This window comes from Plecotus auritus (genome assembly GCF_963455305.1).
Source record: "Plecotus auritus genome assembly, chromosome: 8".
NCBI classification, from domain to species: Eukaryota; Metazoa; Chordata; class Mammalia; order Chiroptera; family Vespertilionidae; genus Plecotus; species Plecotus auritus.
The window spans coordinates 58,971,425-58,991,661 of record NC_137782.1 but is presented as its reverse complement, the minus strand read 5'-3'; the positions used below and the strand labels follow the sequence as shown (position 1 = coordinate 58,991,661).

At 54.5% G+C, this 20,237-nt stretch overlaps 1 protein-coding gene across 1 annotated transcript in view; it reads left to right on the top strand.

The window, feature by feature from the left end:
* Window positions 1-712: 712 nt before the first annotated feature.
* Window positions 713-20,237, top strand: part of VSTM2L (V-set and transmembrane domain containing 2 like) — a 33,065-nt gene continuing 13,540 nt past the window's right edge. Inside the window, exon 1 of the mRNA XM_080683438.1 lies at window positions 713-1,096. Within this exon, the coding sequence (XP_080539564.1) occupies window positions 976-1,096 (121 nt within the window). The 5' untranslated portion in view covers window positions 713-975. The remainder of the gene's footprint in view (window positions 1,097-20,237) is intronic.

Here is a 20,237-nt window from a genome sequence, read left to right as displayed (position 1 = left end):
ATCCAATCCACTGCACTGAGTCCAGCAATTCTGTTAGAAGGAGCCCCAGCAGCTGGCCTACCTCACTCCTATTATATAGACACGAAAACTGAGTCCCAGGGAGGGGAACAACAACAATAATAAGTATTGAGCTCCTACCATGACGGTGGCATTATGCTAAGTGCTTTAGACACACGTTTTCGTAAATCCTCACCACGACCTCTGGAGATAGCTATTATTTCCATTTCTCAGATGAAGACCAAGAGATTCAGACAGGGGTGGACACCCGAACATGATCACACAGGATTCCAAAGGCTGCGGCAGGACTATAACCAGGTCTCTTGGGCTCTGGCCCTGATTTCTATCCTACCTCACTGTCACCTCCACCCCGACCTGCCCCCCTGACCCGGCACCGTCCTGTTAGCAAAGTTGAGGAGTCCCTCTGCGCGCTGGGTCTGGCGGCAGGTGGATTGGTTTCCTTTCTTATCCCGCTGGATAATATTTCTGCTTCTGAAGCCAGTGGTTTTATGTTTTGAGAGAACCGGGTCCCTGGGGTGACTTCCTCCACCCCATCCCGCCCCCTACCTGTGCTCTGGGGCGGGGAAAGTTGAGGGTACCGCTTTAAAAATTCCAGCCTGGCCAAAACTTTGATGATAAATCAAGCGGCAGATCCCTCCGCCACCTCCTCCTCGGGGCGGGAGGGAGGAGTGGGAAGGAGGGGGTGCGGCGGCGGCGAGCCGCGCACAGTGGCCTTCCGCGGAAGGGAAGAGTCCCGCAGTCGGAGGCGGCCGGCTGGGCGTGCGCTCGCTACCAGCAGCTGGGGCTGGGCCGGAGCCGGGCGAGGGCTGGAGCCGGGTCGGGTCGGGTTCAGCGGGCAAGGGGCAGAGGTCGCAGCCGGGCAGCCAGGCCGCACCCGGCAGGGGACGGCGGGCGCAGGGTCTGCGGTCTCCTGAGCCCCGATGTGAGGCGGCGGCGCCCCTGGCCCGAGCGCGCACCATGGGAGCCCCGCTCGCGGTGGCGCTGGGCGCCCTCCACTACCTGGCACTTTTCCTGCAACTCGGCGGCGCCACGCGGCCCGCCGGCCACGCGCCCTGGGACAACCACGTCTCCGGCCACGGTGAGTTCGTCGCCGCCCCCGCGGACTTCCCCCACCAAACCCCACCCTGGCCGCGCGCTCCAACTTGGCGCTCCCCAGGCTCGAACCCGCGCTGGCCGTGGCGGGAGTCCCAGGCGCCCTCTGCCGGGTCCACGGATCTCCCCCCGCCCCCTACTCCCGCACTCTGGTCACTCCTGCAGAGGAGGGGGCACCCCGTGCGTACCCGGGATCCGGTTCTCGTGGAGAGCCCCTTCCTCCCCCCCACCCCACACCCACTCTCGCTGATACACACACCTCCACGATCTCCACGATTCACAGCCACGGGGCACGCTCAGAGCCACACTCACTGCTTTCTCACACTCACAACACCTACCCTCACACATCTCCAGACACCTTCTCAGTTCCCCTCCTCACTCATAAGCACTCACACTTATGCCCACCACACACACATCAGACACTGTGCTGTTAGGCTCACACCCTGCCAGCTGGCATTTGGGCTCACATACTCTGCACAACTCTTGCCTGCCCGCCCGCAGACATACTGGCAAATACACATACACACTTGTGAACACACTTTGCTCATCCACCTCTCCTTCCCATCTGCCTTTCCTTGTGGGTTTAACCCCACAGCTGCCCTTGTCCCCTCCCTCTCTACACTTGTCCCTTATGCCACTGGGAAATCTGCCTCTAGAGAACTGGTAGCCTGGGCTGCATCTGCCCCTGTGGGGTGGGTGTATCCCAGGGATGGAGGCTTGGTGGGAGCCCTTCAAACACACTGGAATAGTTGGGATCGCTGCTTCCAGCCAAAGGCATAGAAGAGGAAAAAGGATACCAGATGTTTTTGTCTGCCTCTGGGGGTGGGCAGGAAGCCCTGCCATCCCTCTATAGGGTACCACAACTCACCATTATCCTCTGCCTCGGAGGACTGAAATGTGGGAAATCAACTCCAGCCGCGGGAGCTGGGGAGCAAGCATTCCCAGCACTAGTTGACTAAGTGTCAGAGCTCTTTCTAGCCCCGGAGGAATCCAAGTTGGCAGCAGAGTTAGATCATCTAAGGCAGCAGCCGTGGGGGCCCCTGTCCCCTGTGAGGCAGGCTGTGGTATGGGGCCACCAGGGCACAGGTAAAATGGAGACCCTTCCTCCATCCATTCCTTCCCTGCAGAGGCCCCCAATCTGGTGGGGGAAGCTGCAGCATCAGTGGTGGCCACTGTATGCTCAGGGCTGGGGGGAGGTTTGCACAAAAGGCAGAGAACTGGGTGATTTATTCTTATGGGAAAGAGTAAGCTCTGGGACAGGGGTGGGGGTGTGGGGGTGGGGATAGCTAATGAGAGACAGCTTTGGCTGGACTGGGGTGTGACGAATGAGTGGGATTCTCCAGAGGGTGTGGGGGCTTCCAAAGCTCTTCTTGGGGTCTCTCTTTTTTGACAGCTATGACTCCCTGCACCCTCTCTGCTTTACCAGGTTTGATAGTGACTGCTCTGTGTATCATTTATGCACCTTTCATATCCCTCATCTAATTTCTACCGATCTGTTTGGAGCAATGGTAAATAGAACGGTTATTCTAATCCTTAATTTACAGATGGAGAAGCCAAGGCTCAGAGAGGAGACGGGACTTGCCCAAGGTCACACAGTGAATGAGTGGCTGAGCTGGGACTGGCCCCAGGGTCTGTCGGAAAAGACAGCGCTTTTTCCAGGACATTCATCTCCCTGTCAGATTCCCTCCCATTCAAGGGAAACTGGGAATTCCCCCTTCCGCTCCCCTCCTTGCTCCGCTCATTTCCTTGGCAAGGTTGAAACTTACTCTGGGAGGGTTTTCCAAGGAAGGACTTTCCTGAGTTTGCAGTCCCGAGAGATCAGAGGAGTGGGGCTCTGGGGTTTATGGTCACCTGTCCCTGGAGCACCAGACCCCACGGATCTGGGTGCCACTCTCACTCTGAGTTCCAGAGGTGGCCCCCTATAGGGAAGCGGGATTTGTCCTTTGTGTGGCACTTTCCACCTGACCACTGGTGCCAGGTGTGCTTAGGGGCACAGCTCTGTCCACCAGCTGGAATGTCCCTCTGAACCCTGGAAAGGTCAGCTATGTGGCCCAGAGGCGGGGCTAGATGGGAAGGACGCGGCAGACTGCTGGGGAACCGGACTTTTCTCACCCACTGCCGATGTGGCTCTGGGCAAGTGATTACCCCTTTGGGGCTCCTTTTGTCTCTCAAGAAACGAGGAGGCCAGGCAACTCTGCAGGGGCCAGACTGCTTTTCCCCAGCATCGCAAGGTTCAAAGTCACCAAGTAGTGGCTGCCAAGGAGCCCACACGGGGCTGCCCCTCGGCAGGGCCAGGCGCCCGCCACCATAGGAAGGGTTTGGAGCCACTCACTTAATCACAAAAAGAAACTGTTATTAATGATAGTGAGACGCGGTGAATAAGTGGGTCATGTCTAATAAGCCATTTGTGTTCAGGAGGAGAATACCAATTTGATAAAAGCTGTGTGTGCTGAAAAAGCCCAGAAATTGCTGTTTAGCAGATTGGAGCCTGATCGTTTCATTATTCCTGGGCTCCGCATGTCCTCAGCTGATTCAGGAAATGTGGCCGGGCTAGTAAGGTGTCTCCATGTCTGGTGTGGGGGTGGAGGCTGCAAGCAGGGGCTCCTGGGGAGAGGCCCACTGACTCCGACTGCTTGCCGACTGCTTTCCTCTCCAGCTCAATCGGAGCCGAGCCCTGCAGCCCAGCTAACGCCTTCTGCCTGCCCGACCTAGGGCTTGTCACAGGGAGAGCCCATGGTCAGATGGATCCTCAAGGACGTCTGTCTTGCTTCCCGTCTCCTTATTGCCTTCCTTCAGCCCACTTCACAGAGACCTTTTTAAAGGCATGAAGAATGAATTGGGGAATGAATGGTTATGCCTTTTAGGGAGGCATCAGGACTTTGGAGGCTGGGGTGGTACCGTCAGTGTCTGCTCAGTAAATAGCAGCTATCTTGATTTTTCCTTATCAAAGAAGGTTAGCTCACTGCCATGAGCACAGGAGGGGTGGGAGGAAAGGGAACTAACATTTATGAAACACCTACTGTATGCTAGTGGCTGCCAAATCCTGCCAGTGTTAAGTCACTAATGCTGACATTATTCACGGAAGGCTGGTGTTGGACATAAGAGGATCTTGAGGTTCAGAGAGGACCAATGACTTGCCCAAGGTCGCTGAGTCTGTACAGAGAGCTGGAGGGCTGTGCCTAGGTTAAAGGTGTGCCTGGCAGTTCTGGGCCTGCCTGCTTCAGGACAGCCTTGAGGTGGGCTTGGCAGGTCATGTGACAAGACTTGTTCCCCTGCACAGTCCCTACCAAGCACACCCCCTTCCAGCTCCTTAGAGGACTGGTAAGGCAGTGGGTTCCCCCAAGAGGAACCAGAAAGATGACAGGATCTTGCTGAGGCCACGGGCAAGTTAGACAGTCAGCTGGGCTGGACTCCTCCAGGAATCTTTCCAGAACTTGCCCAAGGCAGGGGTCCAGCAGGGGGTCTTGGTGAGGATATTTGCAGACCCCCTGCCTTGGAATCACCCAGAGAGTTTATTAAATGCAGATCCAGGGTTTCCCCAGACCCATTGGCCAAAATGATTGTTTATGGAACCCTGGAACCTGCATTTTAATAAACTTCCCAGATGATTCTCCTGCAGCCTGGAGTGTGGGAGCCACTGTCTTAAGTATTCACACAATAGGGGGCAGAAAATTGCCGGGTGCCAGGAGCTGAAGGTTTGGTCTGGTTTTGCAAGAGAGGGAGAGGTCCAGGCTAGAGTAGGTATGTGGACCCTGAGAGGAGCCTCAGGGAACCTTATACTGCAACAAACACCCATTCTCCCACCCTCCCCCCGCCACACACACACACACACACACACACCTAGGCCAGTACCTTCAATTATTAATGCACCCCAATGCAGACAAAGATCCTGACTTGGCTGGGTGCTTTGTCCATTGAGTGAATCACTGTCCTGAGGTTCTCTCTGTTGCCAGGAGGGAGCAGTGGGGTGCTGGGGGAGGGGTGGGAGCCACTGGGCCATTTGGCAAACAGCCTGTGTACTGAAAAATGACTCTGGCTTTCTCGTGTTCCTCGAGAACTGTTGGTATCTCGCCGTCAGTAAGCTGGCTAGTTTGGTGGCTGGGAGATGGAGAAAAGGGAATACTGTCTTCCGAAGGTTATGATGTTCAAAATGTGTCCGCCGTTGTCTTGGGTGTTAGTGATTATTCTATCAATTACAGCCGTAAACACTCTGCCTTGGGCTGAGGGTTTCCTGGCGTCCTGTGGGGAATTGGCCCTCACAAGCGGTTTTCCCCAAGTCCTTCACACCAATTGGCTTTGACACCTTGCCTATCAGTGGCTCCTGCGGCCTTTCCCCAGCAAGGGGAACTGCGGGAAGCCAGCAGGATGGGGAATTCAGCTCATCACCATGGTGACAGCAGGGGTGTTGGGGAAATCTCCTACAAAGGGTGGGTGTTGGAAAGGTCAGGGTTGAGAGTGGTCCCTTCCAACCCACCACCTGCCAGGGCAGGAGATGGAGCACTTGGAATGAATCACCAAGGCTCAGACCCAGCCAGCAAGGCGCCTTGAACCATCTTCCTCAACCCCTTTCACAGTGGGGAAGACCGAGGCCATGGGCAAGAGAGCATTTCCCCGAAATTTCCTGGGTGGTATTTGACTTTTGGAATCATCTTATCTGAGTCTGTACAAATTGGGAGGGAAATACATGGAAGCAAATGTTTGAGTGTCATGGGAGGGCCTTAAATGGCCTCAACTCATTTGATCCTTGGAAGAAACCTAAGAGGGAGGAGTTTTCCTGGAGGGGAGGTTGAAAGGCTTGCTCAAGGTCATGCACGGAGCAAGTGCATGAATCTGAACCCAGGAATGTGGCTCCAGAGTACGTGCTTACCATGCTGTTGAGGCCCCCAGAGAGAAGGAGGGAGAGGGGAAGGGCCAAGGACCATGGCAACCTCCACATTCTGCACTGGATGTGGGAGGGAAGCAGCAGCGGCAAACCTCAACCAAAACGCTGCCTCAGTGACCTTATAGCTGCCCTGGAGGCTGAGAAAATCAAAGGGGTGGGGAGCGGGGAGGAGATGTGACAGTGACAGAAGTGCCCACATGAGGGTGGGTGTTGGAAGAGGGGCAAGGTGGTTGCAAGAAGCAAGCCCACCTCCAGGTGCTTGGCCATGACTTCGAACTTTAGGGACCAAAGCAGTTATTGATGGGATTATGGCAAGGGTGAGCCTCAAAGGGAATTTGGGGCCAGCTGGGCACACAAGGGCCAGAATCTGGGCCCTCTCACCCCCCGCCTCCGCATTATAATGACTGGGGGCTCCAGGGCAGGGACAGGTCAAGAGTCCCTCCTGTCCTGGCACCCACTACAATGCCCAGCACAGGGAGGTGGGGGAGTGAACAGATGGCAAGAAGCACAGAGGTCTGAGGTCAGAATTCTTAAACTTTTGCTCATTCCAAGTTAATACACGTAATTTTAATTTCATAAGGAATCCAGGTTTTTTAGTCGAAAAATCACAAGATTGGGACCCTTTCTCATCCTACTGCCCATGGCAAGGACATCTGGGGTGGGTAAGGCTGGTTTCGTCTTGCGGTTGGCAGAGCAGGCCCAGCCCCCTGGGGTGCATGAGATGCTACAGCCTGGCGGGGAATGGGGCTTCAGGGTGTGTCCTCCGCTCTCAGACCCTGATGAGACTCTCCCATCAGAAAAAGGATGGTGGTCTCACTAGGGGAAGAAATCCACCTCTCTACCAGCCCGAGTTGAAACCCTTCTTCAAGTCCCCCAGGGACCCTCAGCGAGATCGGGTCCTCCTGGAGAGATGATCTTAGGCAGAATCCAGACACACCTCTTCTGTTGTAATAGTTATGCATCTATTTTAATGTAGATTGGAAAAAGATATCCAGCACATTAAAGCTGTGATTTCACGGATATGATTGCTTAGAATGACGGTAATGGGGATATTAAAAAATAGTGGGTTAGTTTATAGGAAAACATTAAGGTCATAAGAGTACAGGTGGTACACAGGCACGTCATGTGTGGGAATTACAGGACTGGGGATGTGCTGGCCCACAGGCTACCCCTCCCACCTCATGCTCCCTACTTCTCATACGGGGAACCACTGGCCAACCGGGGGCTGCTGCCATGAATTGGAAGTTTAATCATTCATTCATTCATTCATTCATTCATTCAACAAATATTGACTGAGTGCCTGCCATGTACCAGGCTCTGTAAGCCCCTGGAGACATATTAGAGAAGAAGACAGATAAGTGTCTTGCTCACCTAAACCTATAAAAATATATCCATAAATTGTGCTAAGTAGCAGAGATGAAACTCAGCCCGGAGAAGGGCACTGGGCCCCGGGCAGTGAGGGTATTCAGTAGTGAACTGCTCATCGCAGAACGCACGCGTGCTGGACCCCACCAGTTATTAGCTGGAGATGTTACAAAGGGGATTCCTGCTTTATTTCCCAAAGGAGCCAAAACTGGTGAAGTGGGCAGAAGCCGGAACACAGTGAGAGCTTAATAGAGCTCTGTCTGCCACACAGCAATTCGGTGATGGTGCTGGGATAAGGCCCACGTGGGCGGAGGGTGCCTGGCCTCCCACAAGGGAGGAGGCAGGGGTGGGCCCTTAGCCGTCCCCTGTGTGCAGGCGTGGGCACAGCGACTCCTTTGCAACTTCACTTCAGCTCCGAGGTAAAGTGCTAGCCTGAAGGCCGGGAAATGGACCCTGGGTTTTTATCCATCCTCCCCTACTCCACCTTCTGGGTGGCTGGCAGGTCCTTGCCCCTCCCTGGGCCTCAGTTTCCCCACCTGAACCATGCTGAGTTCGCCCAAGCTCCAAGTACCTAGAATTCTTCCAAGCCCCATCCTTTGTCCTCCAATCAGCAGGTGAGGGTGGGGCCGGTGGTGGCACAGAATTCCATCCAGCACTTGGCACTCAGCTCTCAGTGGCCCTTGGGGGTCTGTGAACTGAAATACCAGCCAGCGTTCATCGAGCATGTTCGGTGCCTACCCCCTCCTCTCCCCCCTCTCATGTAATCCCCTTCGGCCCTATGAGGAGGGCACTCCCATTCTACAGAGGAGGGCACTGAGGCTTCCGGGGGCGATGCCACTTGCCTGAGGGCACACAGATGTCGAATGGCAAAGCTAGGCTTCAGCCCAGCTTGTGGGACCGCAGAGCTGGAGCTCTCGGCCGCTCATCTGTCCGCTCCTGGCTGCCAAGCAGTTGGGTGTGTGGGCAGGTGCTTTGTCCGGAGCGCGCTCTGGCTTCATCGGATCCTCTCAGGGTTCACAATGCCAACATGCTGAGAAGGCCTGGGCCTGGCGGAAAGAACAAGGTCCGAGAGTCTAGGCTCCTAGATCTAAGTCCGGCACAGTCACAGTGGGTGAGGAGTGGTGGGCCCTGGAGGCATGCGTGTGACCCTGGGTGCACCCGCCTGGGTATTCTAGGAGGGGCTGGCGTTTTTGTCTGAGCGAATGTGTGGAGTGAGTGTGTTTGGGTGGGAACGAGCCTGGGTGGTCCTTTAGCGTCCTGGCCAGGCTGGTTTCCTCTGCCCAGTAGCCTTTGCTACAATGCCAGCCTCCCTGCCCTGCCCCCCGCCCCCCGCAAGCTGTTGCCCTTGGGACAGAGCATAGAGGCTCTGGGAGCATCTGGAGCTGGGAGAGGGGGGCCTCACTCAGAGCTATCAATTAGGGGGGCTGACAGTGCCCATCTGTGGCAAATGCTCTGCTGTCCCTCATTCTCTCTCTCCCATGGTTTGTCTGTATCTTTATCTGGGTGTCTCTCTCTCTCTCTCTTTCTCTCTCTCTCTCTCTCTCTCTCTCTCTCTCTCTTCCTCTTTTGCTTTCTATCTTTGTCTTTAAATCTCTCTCCATCTTTCTTTGTTCCTTTCTCTGTGTCTGCTGTATCCATTTCCCTCCCTCTTCTCACCTCTGTCCTCCCTTTCTCTGCCTCTCTGCACACACACACACACACACACACACACAAACACGCACACAAACACGCACACATGCACGCACACGTGCACACACACACACACCTCTCTTCAGATGACATCTCGGATTATACATACATATATTCTGTATATCATAATGACTTCCACACGGACAAGGCACTCAAGAAATATCAGCTGAATGAATGAAGTGAATAGAAGAATGAACGACCAAATGATGAGGCTACAAGGGATACTGGAACTCATGTAGACAGTGGTTCCTAACTATGTTGGAGAACACAATCCTCTTGACAATCTGATGAAAACTGGATCGTTTCCTCAGAAAAAAATACCACCTTGTTTTGCCGAGGGTTTGTTGAGGTGCCAAAGCCCACCTGTGGCCCTCAGGAGAAGCAGCCTTCATTTCACCGGGGGGAGCTGAGGCCCAGAGAGGAGCCAGGGCTGGCCTCAAGACACAGGGCAGGTGTGCAGCAGGGCCAGGCATCGACCTGGAACCTTCCCTTCCCCCATAGTCCTCTCACGTGACCTGGGGCAGCCCCTGGAATGAAGCTTCATTCACTTTCCCAGCAAGCCCTTGGTGAATGAGTGTCTTCAGGAGGTGGGTGTTGGGGAGCAACAATGGAGGACAGAAAACCAGAGATGAGAGCCCAGGAAATGCATGGGAAGGTGAGTCATCCCAAGGGAGGTCCCTGCAGGTTTTCAGTGAGAATGGTTGCTGTGTCCTGGTGCAGTCAGGGAAGACTTCCTGGGGGAGGTGGGCTCTTTCTCAGCCAGTATCCAGGGACCTCCAGGGCTGAGAGCCTGGCCTGACTGCCTGGGTCTGGCAGGGGCTTCATTTGGAGAGTCGTATGTATCTGGCAAAGCAGACCGTAGAGCTTGGTCTTGATCTCCAGGGCAGGGGAAGCCTCAGAAGATCCCTAAGTGGGGCGGGAAAAGGAGTGGCTGGTGTTTGGGTGGGTATGGCCGTGTAAGTGGAGAATGGCAAGGGACTTGGAGGCTGGAGTGGCTGACAGAGGAGGAGCTGCTCCCTGGGGAAGGGGCTGAGTTTGTGGGCTCAGGATGCTGGGCTGGCCGCAGTGCCAGGGATGATGGAAACGTGGGTGTGTAGTGTGCGTGCCTGGGTGTATAGAACACTGGTGTTCTGCCTAGTGCTTGAGCACACCCAGCCCCTTCCTCCTCAGGGCCTTTTCCCGAGCATTTTCCTCCCCATTTTCCCTGGCAGCCTCTTTTCCAACCTCTCCTGCCTTCTCACTCTCTCCTTCATGCTTCACGTAGCTCCTCAGAGAGGCCCATGACCTCCTGTCAAAGCCTCATTGTGACCACCCCTTGAGGCATCCCAGGTGTCCATCAACATACCCATCTTGCAGAGGGGAAACTGAGGCCTAGAGAGGTACAGCGGGCCAGGGGCCCCACACCTAGTTCAGAGCAAGGGGGCAAAGCCCAAACTTAGTTTTCTCCCAGCCTGGCATGTTAAGGGTGTCTCTTGGAGTTGGGGGTCTTGATTGACCCCCCCTTTCTTAGAACCCTCAGGCTTGGTTCCCCGCTGAGGGCAGGGAAGGCAAGAGCAGGGGGCATAGTGTCTGTTTTGCTTTGTGAGGTTTTAAAAAAATCATTTCCAGCCTCAGAGGCGGCAGCAATTACGGCCAGCTCACTGGGGAGCTGTTGGCTGGCTGTCATCGGCCAGAGAAAGGGTCCCTAATGGAGGCCGGCGGCCAGAGCGCATGGCAGTGGAAATAGCACTCACAACGAAGCAGCACTAATGGTCCCAGGCAGGCAGAGGCCAGGGAGGGGGCGGGCAGGCTGGCTGTCAGCTGGCAGGAGGCTGCTGGAGCAGGGGCTCTGAGACGCACCAGCTGGTCTCTTTATGCCCCTAGAGACCCCAGGAGCGGTCCCTGAACTCCAGCCAGGTGCTGGGTGCCCGAGCCCCACCCTGCTCTGCTGCTGCTGCTGTTAAATCCCCTCCCAGGCAGAGGAAACAGTCAGTGCAAAGGCCCTGGGGAGGGGCAGAACCCTTCAACTAGTTCTAGAATAGTCCTTGCATTTGAAAAGGCCAGGCTAGTCTTCTAGGTGAGGAAAGGGAGGTGGGAGCTTTGGGGACGGAAGCTGGAGTAAGACCTCCCAGGGAGAGGCAGCATGAATAGCAGCCTGGTCATCACCCCATGATAATGCTTCATGGAGCCCACTGTTGTGACAGACACAGGAATGCATGAGCCTGTTGAGTCCCCAGAGCACCCATTTTACAGATGAGGAAACTGAGGCTCAGAGCTTGGCCCACCATGAGAAAGTGTAGTTGGGGTTCAAATCTGGCTCAGCCTGAGCCCACGTATTTACTGCTGCAACCTTGAGGCTTCCCAAGCACACCTGGGCAGGAGGGGGAGAGGCTCCACCCAGGCCAAGTCTGGTGGGGAAGGGCAGCGTGGCCACTCCGCTCTCTGCCGGTGCCTTCTGAGAGCATCCCTGGGATCTGCCTCAGTTCTCCCCTCCTCCTGGTCTCTGCACCTGGCTTTCTGGTGCCCTCATCTCTGCCTCTCCCCTTCTGCTCTGTCCCCTGTAGCGTCACCCAGGGTGCCTCCCCACATCTCTCACTTTCCTTTCTCCTCAGTGGATTGGGGGGTGCTCCTTTCTGGGGTTCTGGAACACCTGCTTATCCCTGTGGCTGATGCATCCTCCTTTGCTTCCTCTGTTCACCCCCTCTCTGCCTCTGGCAGGCAGCTTGGACGAGTACATGCCTGGGCTTTGGGGTCAGACACGCATGGGCTCCAATCCTGGCCCCACGCAACCTCTCTGAGCCTCACTAGCCATCGGTGCAGTGGGCTCACCCATGGACTTGGCAGGATGTGCAGGTGAGGATGAGGAGTGAGGCCTGTGTGCCTTCCCCCACCCCCGGATCCCTGCACATTCCCACACTTGCCTCTCTCCCTCCCAAACCCTTTTCCTCCCTGTAGCTCAGATGTGTGGGAAGCGGAGGCGGGAATTCCACGGGGGAAACCTGCTCAACTCCCACACTCCTGCAAGTGCCAGGATATTTTCACTCTCCTCAAATCTTCCTAGATTTGCAGTTCCACTGCCGTCTCCCTCCACATGTGCCGGTGGCCTTGGGAGGCACCCTGCCCCCAGCCCCAGGTGCCAGTGCTGCCCTCCTGGCTGTGTCAGGGCCGCCTGGCAGGGGACCCTGGCAAGTCCCCTCCCTCTCTGTGTCTCAGTTTCCCCACTTGTAAGGAGAATGAGGATAGTGGCTACTTTCCAGGTTTTTTGGGGGGATTCAGTGAGAGATTTTATTTTGTTCAAGAAACAATTCTATAAAAAAGAATGAAATATGGTATGTGCTACAATGTGGATGAACCTCAAAAACATTATGCTAAGTTTAAAAAAAAGCCAATCCCGAAAGACCATAGACTTTATGATTCCATTTATGTGAACTGTCCAGCACAGGCAACTCCATAGAGACAGGAGGCAGACTGGTGGTCGCCAGGGGTTGGGGAGTGACTGCTTAATGGGGACGGGGGGGAGGGGGGGGAGGAGCGGGGGGGGGGAGGATGAAATGTTTTGGGGCAAGATGGAGGGGATGGTTACACAATACTATGAATGCACTAAATGCCACTGATTTGTTACTTTAAAATGGTTAATTTTATGTTATGTGTATTTCACTTCAATTGAAACTAATTAACTAAATAAGGAAACACCTCTATAGCATACACTCTGTGCCCGGCAGTCCACTTTATAAATCTTAACACATTTAATCCTTACCAACAACCCTTTGAGGTAGTTATTATTATCCCCATTTTACAGATGAGGAAATTGAGACGCACCATCACCAGGTACTGGACTTAGTGCATGGTAGATGCTCAAAAATGTTAGCTATTTTAATTTTTATTGGGCTGAGCAGGGTCCCCACCAGAGTGAATGTGCCTGTGTGTGTCTAGATCTCAGCAGGGAGTCGTGCCACCAGGTACTGCGGAGCCACTGTGTCCCAAACCCTGTATTAGTTCATTTCATCCTCAAAATAAGCCTTTAAGCCATGACACACGTGGGACCCAAAGCTCAGAGAAGTGAAGCAACTTACACGAAGCCACACAGCCAGTCAGGGTGAGCTGCAACTTGCATCCTCACCTGTAAATCCTGGGCTCCACCCTCCCCGTTCCCTCTCTTTCCTCCTGGTCCCTTCCCCCTTAAGCACACACAGCAACACTCCTGTGCACAGAGCATGGTCTGAGGATCCCCAGGCTGCAGAAATGAACAAGACCTCTGATTATGTGGGTCAGGAGGCCCCCAATTGGGGGGTGAGGGGGAGAAGGTTGTGCCCCACGTAGATGAGTAAACAGCTCCCACCGGGGCCAGCGTTTCTTTGATGTCTCCTGTCTCATTTAAAATTCATAAAGTCTGTATTGTATTTCATAATATACTCATGTTTGTTTTAAGACGAAAATAATGTTCTTTCCCTGTTTGGGGGAGGGAAATCAATGCCTCGGGAAGTGCCATAAGGGCGTCCTCCATTCACTTCTTTGTTCCTTCGTCCTGCGAGCACATATTCAGACCTCCTGGCTCCTACCATAGGTGTTAGTCCTCACCACGTGAAGGCACAGGGAGCAGTATGGGGAATCAGAAGGATGCGGGCCGTCAGCCAGACGGGAAGACTTGGTAGGATTCTGGTAGGTGAGTGACTGGGAAGGCTTCCCAGTGGCCGAGGGAGCCCAGAGTCGGTGGTGGAGGGGGTGGTGGTGGAGGTGGCTGCCCGCTGGTGTCCGCCTTCAGCAGGACCTGCATCCAAACCCCTTCTCCTCAAGAAGAAAGTCTCTGCTCGGTGCTGCTTTGAATTTGACACCTCACTCTCGCCCGTCTCCCTTGTTAATGAGAGAAACGGAGATTGAGGCTTGCAGCCTCCAATAAACAACCTTTCCTGGCTAGAATTTACAAACGCTGTTCGGTTTTCAGAGTGTTTATTTTTATACTTACCCTCTATTTATGGCAAGTGATGCTGATTTTCTGTTTATGGCAGTAATAAAAGTCTCCTTTTAAGCTGAATTTTTTTAAGTAAAAAGGGAAAGAGGCTTTGAAAATAAACATCAAGTAAATGACAGTGCAGGTGGTACAGGAATTCTGCAGAGACTGTGAGGGTGGCTCCCAAAAGGTTGAACTTGGGAAGCCCTCTCTCTGGTATGTCCTTTCCTGTTCTGAGTTCCCCCTGATCTGATTGTTCAAACCCCACTCAAGTTCAAGCATGCCCCCTCCTCCAGGAAGCCTTCCCTGACTCTCCAGGCACACATAGGCTGGCCGTGGCCTCTCCTAGCACTGGCACCTGCGCGGCTGTGTGACTGGTGCACACCCTGGACAGCTGGGGATCTGGGTTCAGTCCCAGCCATTCGCGGTCCACACAACAGTCACTGGCGTATGTCTCCTGTGGAGGGACAGGGCCTGGTCTGAGCCTTTTGGAAGCCCAGCAGCACGGAGCCTGGCCCAGTGGGGGGCCATTCCCCGAGCTTCTGCTGCATGCCGAGACCAGCGTGTCTCCACTCAGCGCTGCAGCTCTGCAAGCTTTTGTACACAATGCCTCCCTCTCCGCTTCTGGAGAAGAGGAAATTTGTCCACTCCAAGATGAAACAACCTTTCATCGACTCACAACCTCGATTCCTCTTGCTGCAGGCAGCCTGCCAGGGCCCAGGAGGGAACAAAGAGAACGCTCAGTGCCTCCCCTGGCCCATCCCAGGGCAGTCACTCTGCACCCACCCCTGAGGAGAGGGGTGGGGCTCTGGCTGTGGCCCGCCTCAGTCACTGGCAGCTTTTCCATCCGCTTATCCAGGTTCTTCTCTAATTGACATTCACATCTCCTGATTTCAGGGGTGCAGTGAGGTTCCCAGTGAGCTGGGTGTCATTCAATACTCCCTTTGTGGCCCTTTCCCCCATCCTGCCTCCCACTGGGAGTTAAGGTGGCCTCACACGCTTCCAGCCCCAGCACCCAGCTGCACTGGGCACAGAGCAGCAGGCTCTCTGGAAACGGCCCCCGCAGAGTCACACTTTTTACTGCTGAAGGGGAGCAGGAGCTTAGAGGGGACTCAGGTTTTGGCTGGGAAACTTTGTGGTCCACCTTGGGGTTGAAATCTGACTTTGTTCCTTCGTGCTGTGTGACGTCAGGCACCAACACACCCTCTCTGAGCCTTGGTCCTCCTGTGAAATGGGGCTGACAATAAAGAGAACCACTGGCCCTGGCTGGTGTGGCTCAGTGGCTTGAGTGTTGTCTCATGCTGTTCGGGGTGCGGGAAGGAGGCAATGGATCGATGTTTCCCTCTCGCATTGATGTCTCTCTCTCCCTCACTCTCCCTTCCTTGCTCTTAAAAAAATCAATAAAATACATTTTTAAAAATAGAGCCACCTCATAAGGTCTTTGGGAGGATGAAGTGGGTCCTGTGTACGGTGTCTGGCACAGAGGCGGGTTTCCTTCCTTCGGCACCGGGCCAGGAGGCTGGCCACGCTGGCCCCAGGTTCTCTGAGCCTCCGTTTCTCCACCTGTAGTAAAGGGACAGTGATCCCTGCTCCGCGGGTTGCTGTGAGGGTTTTGTGGGATCAGGCACATCCACTTTCTGGCTTGTGGGCCTCCGCTCAGAAAGATGACCCACAGGGTTGATGGGGCTGGTCCATGGACCTCAAGGTTGGACCGGGTGGGGAGGGGCCAGCAAAGCAGCCACGGCCCTTCCTGCACGGCCGGCATTTGTTCATTCCCATTTCATTCTTGGTTGCACTTCACATGACAACTTTATGGGCCCTCTGGGGAGCTGCCAGCTTGCCTATCAGTTTGGCTGGGCACCCCCTCGGCTGGGCCCATGTGGGCCAAACCAGCTTGGGCACCAATGGTCATGAAAGCCACAAGGAGGGAGGGTTAGGAGGGGCTGTCCTGCTGGGGCCTGATCAGGACCTCCCGGGTTGCCTGTGCCCATATGTCTGTCCCCGTCCCTCCTCTTATGAGTGCAGTCTCCCCGAAAACTAGTCTGGCAAATAGTAGGTGCCCAATAAATGTTGCATGAATGAACGACTGTATGAATGAATGATGTCTATCTTTTTTGTTTTTTTTCTCTTATAGTCTCTAACTTAAGTTCTCTGAGTTTCTGTCTGACCTTTCTCTCTTTCTTTTTAAAATATATTTTTTTATTATTTATTTCAGAGAGAAAGGGAGAGGGAGAGATAGAAACATCAATGATGACAGAGAATCATTGATCGGCTGCCTCCTGCATGCCCCACACTGGGGATTGAGCCTGCAACCCGGGCATGTGCCCTGATGGGGAATCGAACTGTGACCTCCTGGTTCATAGGTCGACGCTCAACCACTGAGCCATGCAGCCAGGCTATTTCTTTATTTATTCAACAAATGCCTAATAGCACCTCCTACGTGCCTGCTCCATGCTGGACAGTGCAGGGGCCCTGTCCTGGGGAAGCTCCCAGGGGACGGGGAGAGACAGACACTCAGTCTCTTCCTCTAACACTTTCTAGTGGGGCAGGGAGGGGAGGACTCGGAGACTCCGGGGACACCAAGGAGGGCCTGGGCGGGGAGGTAACCAAGGGCCCGCAGGGCCACACTGGTTCTCTCTGCTCGCTTTCCTTTGCCTTTCTCATGCTCCAGCTCCGCTTGGTTCCCCTGCCCAGGTGCTGCCCCTGCCACTAGTCCCCCTGCTCTCACTCTGGCAGAGATTGATGGGTGGGCTGGGGTCTAACTCCTGCAGGCTTCCTGGAGGAAGCAGCTCAAAACAGCAGGGAAGACTGTGCAGAGGGAAAGAAGATTTGAGGCTGAACCAGAGGGTCTGCGATGAGGAATCTGAACTCAGAGACAGAGGGAGCTGGGGCCTGAGCTGGGACTGCCTTTGGCCGACAACCCCCTTTGGGGCCTAGTGAGTCCCACTGGTTGCTTGTGGGGGGGAATGAGGAAGCAGAGGAGATACAGGACTGATGGATGAGAGGCCGTGGGGCCCGGGTGTGAATGAAATACAGATGTTGTGTCCACTGCATAACCTAATGAGGTTACAAAGAGGCATCTTTAAAATCTTTCTTGGGAGAGAATTTTGAGCTAGAAGGTGAGAGAAAGCAGTGCTGTTTCTTGAGCATCTACTATGTGCATGAGGCGTATGTTGCCTTGTGTAATCCTCCCCTGCATCCCTTCATCCTCTACTTTATGCGATAAAGAATCTGAGGCTCAGAGAGGTAGACGGGCTTGTCCGGTCACACAGCTAGGGGTAGAGGAAACAGGATTTGAACCCAGACCTGAAGGCAAAGCCCTAGGTATTCTAGGGTCTGGAAGGTTCGGAAGAAGGTCAGGGCCCTGCTCTTGAAGGGCGGGTAAGCTCTTCCAGGTCACCCCTGCCTTTCCAGAAGCCAAACTGAGAGGCTGCGCTAGGGCCACAAGCTCTTTCCTGCAGGTGATGCCCTGGTAACCAGGTCTGGGGGTATTAAATACGCCCCCCGCCACCCTCCCCCCATTAAAAGCAGAAAGGAAGATGTTGCATACAATCAAGCCTCTTCCTCCTTTTCCTGCAGAACCCTAATTTGCAGACAGTGGTTTTAATTGTCTTCCCAGCAAGCCCAGCCCTGCTCGGGCCCTGGGGCTGGAGAACACAATTGTGTCCTTCTCAAAAATCTATAATTATACCGCCTCCCCAGGGGCTGGCTGTGAGGAGTCACCTGGCAGGGAGGAGGGCTCAGGGACAGGAGGAAGTCAAAGAGGAGACATGGATTTTATGTCCTAAACTCAGCAGGGATGCTAATGTGGAGATTGGGGGTCTGGTGGCTGGAGGGAGGGTGGGGGTGGGGGATCGGGAAAAAGAGCTGCAGGAGCAAGTTCTAGAAATTACTGGCTTCCACTCTAGAGCCCTCTAGAACTGGGTGCAGAAGTAACTACCTACTCACTCTTAACCTCTCTGAGCCTCAGTCTTCCCACCTGGAAATGGGAATCGTAATGATCACACCTGCTCCTTAGCATGATGGTGGGAACATGAGAACTGTGTGTAAAGGGCTTGGCTCAGTGCCTGCCACAAACCAAGGACTCTGCATTTATTAGAGTTTGTTATTGCATCATCATCATCAAAATCAGGGCGGGTCACCTACCAGTTTCTGGTGCTGATAGGATGTTTTCACTCACAGGGTTAGGAGAGGGAGCAAGAACCTCTCACCAGTTAGAGCTGCCACTTTCGGGGGAGGTGGGAGGACCTGGGCTGCCCTTGTCAGAGTCAGGAAGCAGATGCAGAAGTGTGGAGCCTGGCGGCTCAATTTCACCTGATAATTCGGACCAGATTCTGAGGCTGATGGATCCCTGGGTCTCGGTCACAACTGCTGGTCAGATGTAGGTTCAAAACCCAGTTCTGTGAATCTTGCGCAAGTCATGTCATCTTTCTGAGCCTTGTTCTCCTCATCTGTCGAATGGGAGTGAGTGGATTAGAGACCGTGTCTGCCTGGTGCGAGGATGCTCAATGAATGTTGTGCTTTTTTTTTTTTAAACAAGGCTCTCTGGCTTTCTCTTCCTGTTGCCTTGGCTCACAACACTCCCTTTCTTCTTGCCTCTGCCACCCGTCCTTCAGGGCCCGGCTGGCATGCCACCTCCTCCTCCCTCAAGCTTCCCTTCCCCCAAGTAGCAGTGACCCATCCCTCAGATTGTCTGAGCTGGTGGGGTTCTCCAACCATGAATTCTAATCCCCACTGTACAGAGGAGCAAATTGAGGCTCGGAGAGGAGGAAAGCTTCTCCCAAAGTCACACAGCAAGTCTTTGGCAAACACAGGCTCAGTTCTCCATTCCCGGCTCCCAGTCCTGCCTCGCCGTGCTTTCTCAAATACACAGCTTCTCCCCGCGTGAAGGGTCCCTGGTGGCGGGTCCTTGGGGCGGTGCCTGGAGCAGGCCTTCATGTTGCCACCGGTGAACAGGGAGACTCAGATATGCCATCCACTGCTCAGAGCCTCAGTTTCTCCACTTGTCCTGAAGACATCCTGCCCCCTTCACCACTAAGGTTGGAGCCAGTGGATCCTGAGGGGCCCTCCCCCACCCCATCCCACCTAGGCAGTTCCTAGGAGGGCCCGAGGGGATCAGAGAGAATCTGGGACCAGAGCCCACACCCACAGCCAACTCACCTGGCCCCAGAGGTCTTGGAGCCAGACTCTTAGTCTTCTGACCAAAAGCCACCCCTGCCCACTCCTGACTCAGGACTGCCTGGGCACCACCTCCTCTAGGAAGCCTCCCCGGTGGCCTCGGGCTGGGTGGCGTCTCCGCTGTGCCTGCCCAGGCCTTGCACTCAGAATGAAACAGACCCCCTCTGGCCCAACAGGACCCTGGAAGGTTGGCCACTTGAGATTACTTCTCTTTAAGGAAAAAGAGCTCTACAACCAAAAAGAATTTGAATTCATGGGATGAGAAGGGTCTTGGGAGTCAGACAAGCCTGGGTTCAAATCCAGACTCGAAGCGTGGCCTTGGGAGGGTCACTCCGTGGCACTGGGCTATGGCTGCTGCCTCAGCAATGGGGACCTGTGAGGGGGAGGAGCTGAGGCTGGCACGGAGCCTCCCCTGCTGGGATGCCAGCGTAGGTGGCCCGAGCACCGGCAGTGTGCCTGGTCTAAGCTGAGATGCGTGTGATCATGTAAAATACACACTGGATTTCCAAGACTTAGCAAAACAAAAGAATGTAAACTATCTCATTAATTATTTTATTATTTGAAATAATATTTTGGATATTTTGGGTTAACTAAAATACATTATTAAAATTCATTTCTTCTGTTTAAGAAAACCTTTTTTTTAATGTGGCTACTAGAAACTTAAAAGTTCTGTGTGCCTCGAACATGCTTCTTCCTGTTGGACAGTCCTCTCTATGTGACCATTGATGGGATTTGAGGGGAGAGGTGGCTGTGGGGGGGTCCACCAGGGCTTTTGAGGGTGAGAGGGATGGCCAAGGACTTGAGGCCTGGGGCCTGACCTTGTGACCCCTGGCTGCTGAGCAATCCCAGGCCAGACACTGCCCTCTCTGAGCTCTGCATCAGTGAAAGGAACTGGTGGCCCAGGGTCCGAGTTTTCCATTAGTTTGGGCAGACCAGTGGCCAGAGGGAGACTGAATGAGGTGGGTGGAGGCCCCCCTCCTCAGGTCCCCCTGATGGAGCCCCACCCCCACCCAAGGAAGCCCATCGCAGCCTTTCCTTCCACTTGCGTTTCTGCCCTGCTGGGTGGGGCCTGGAGGGCTGCAGTGG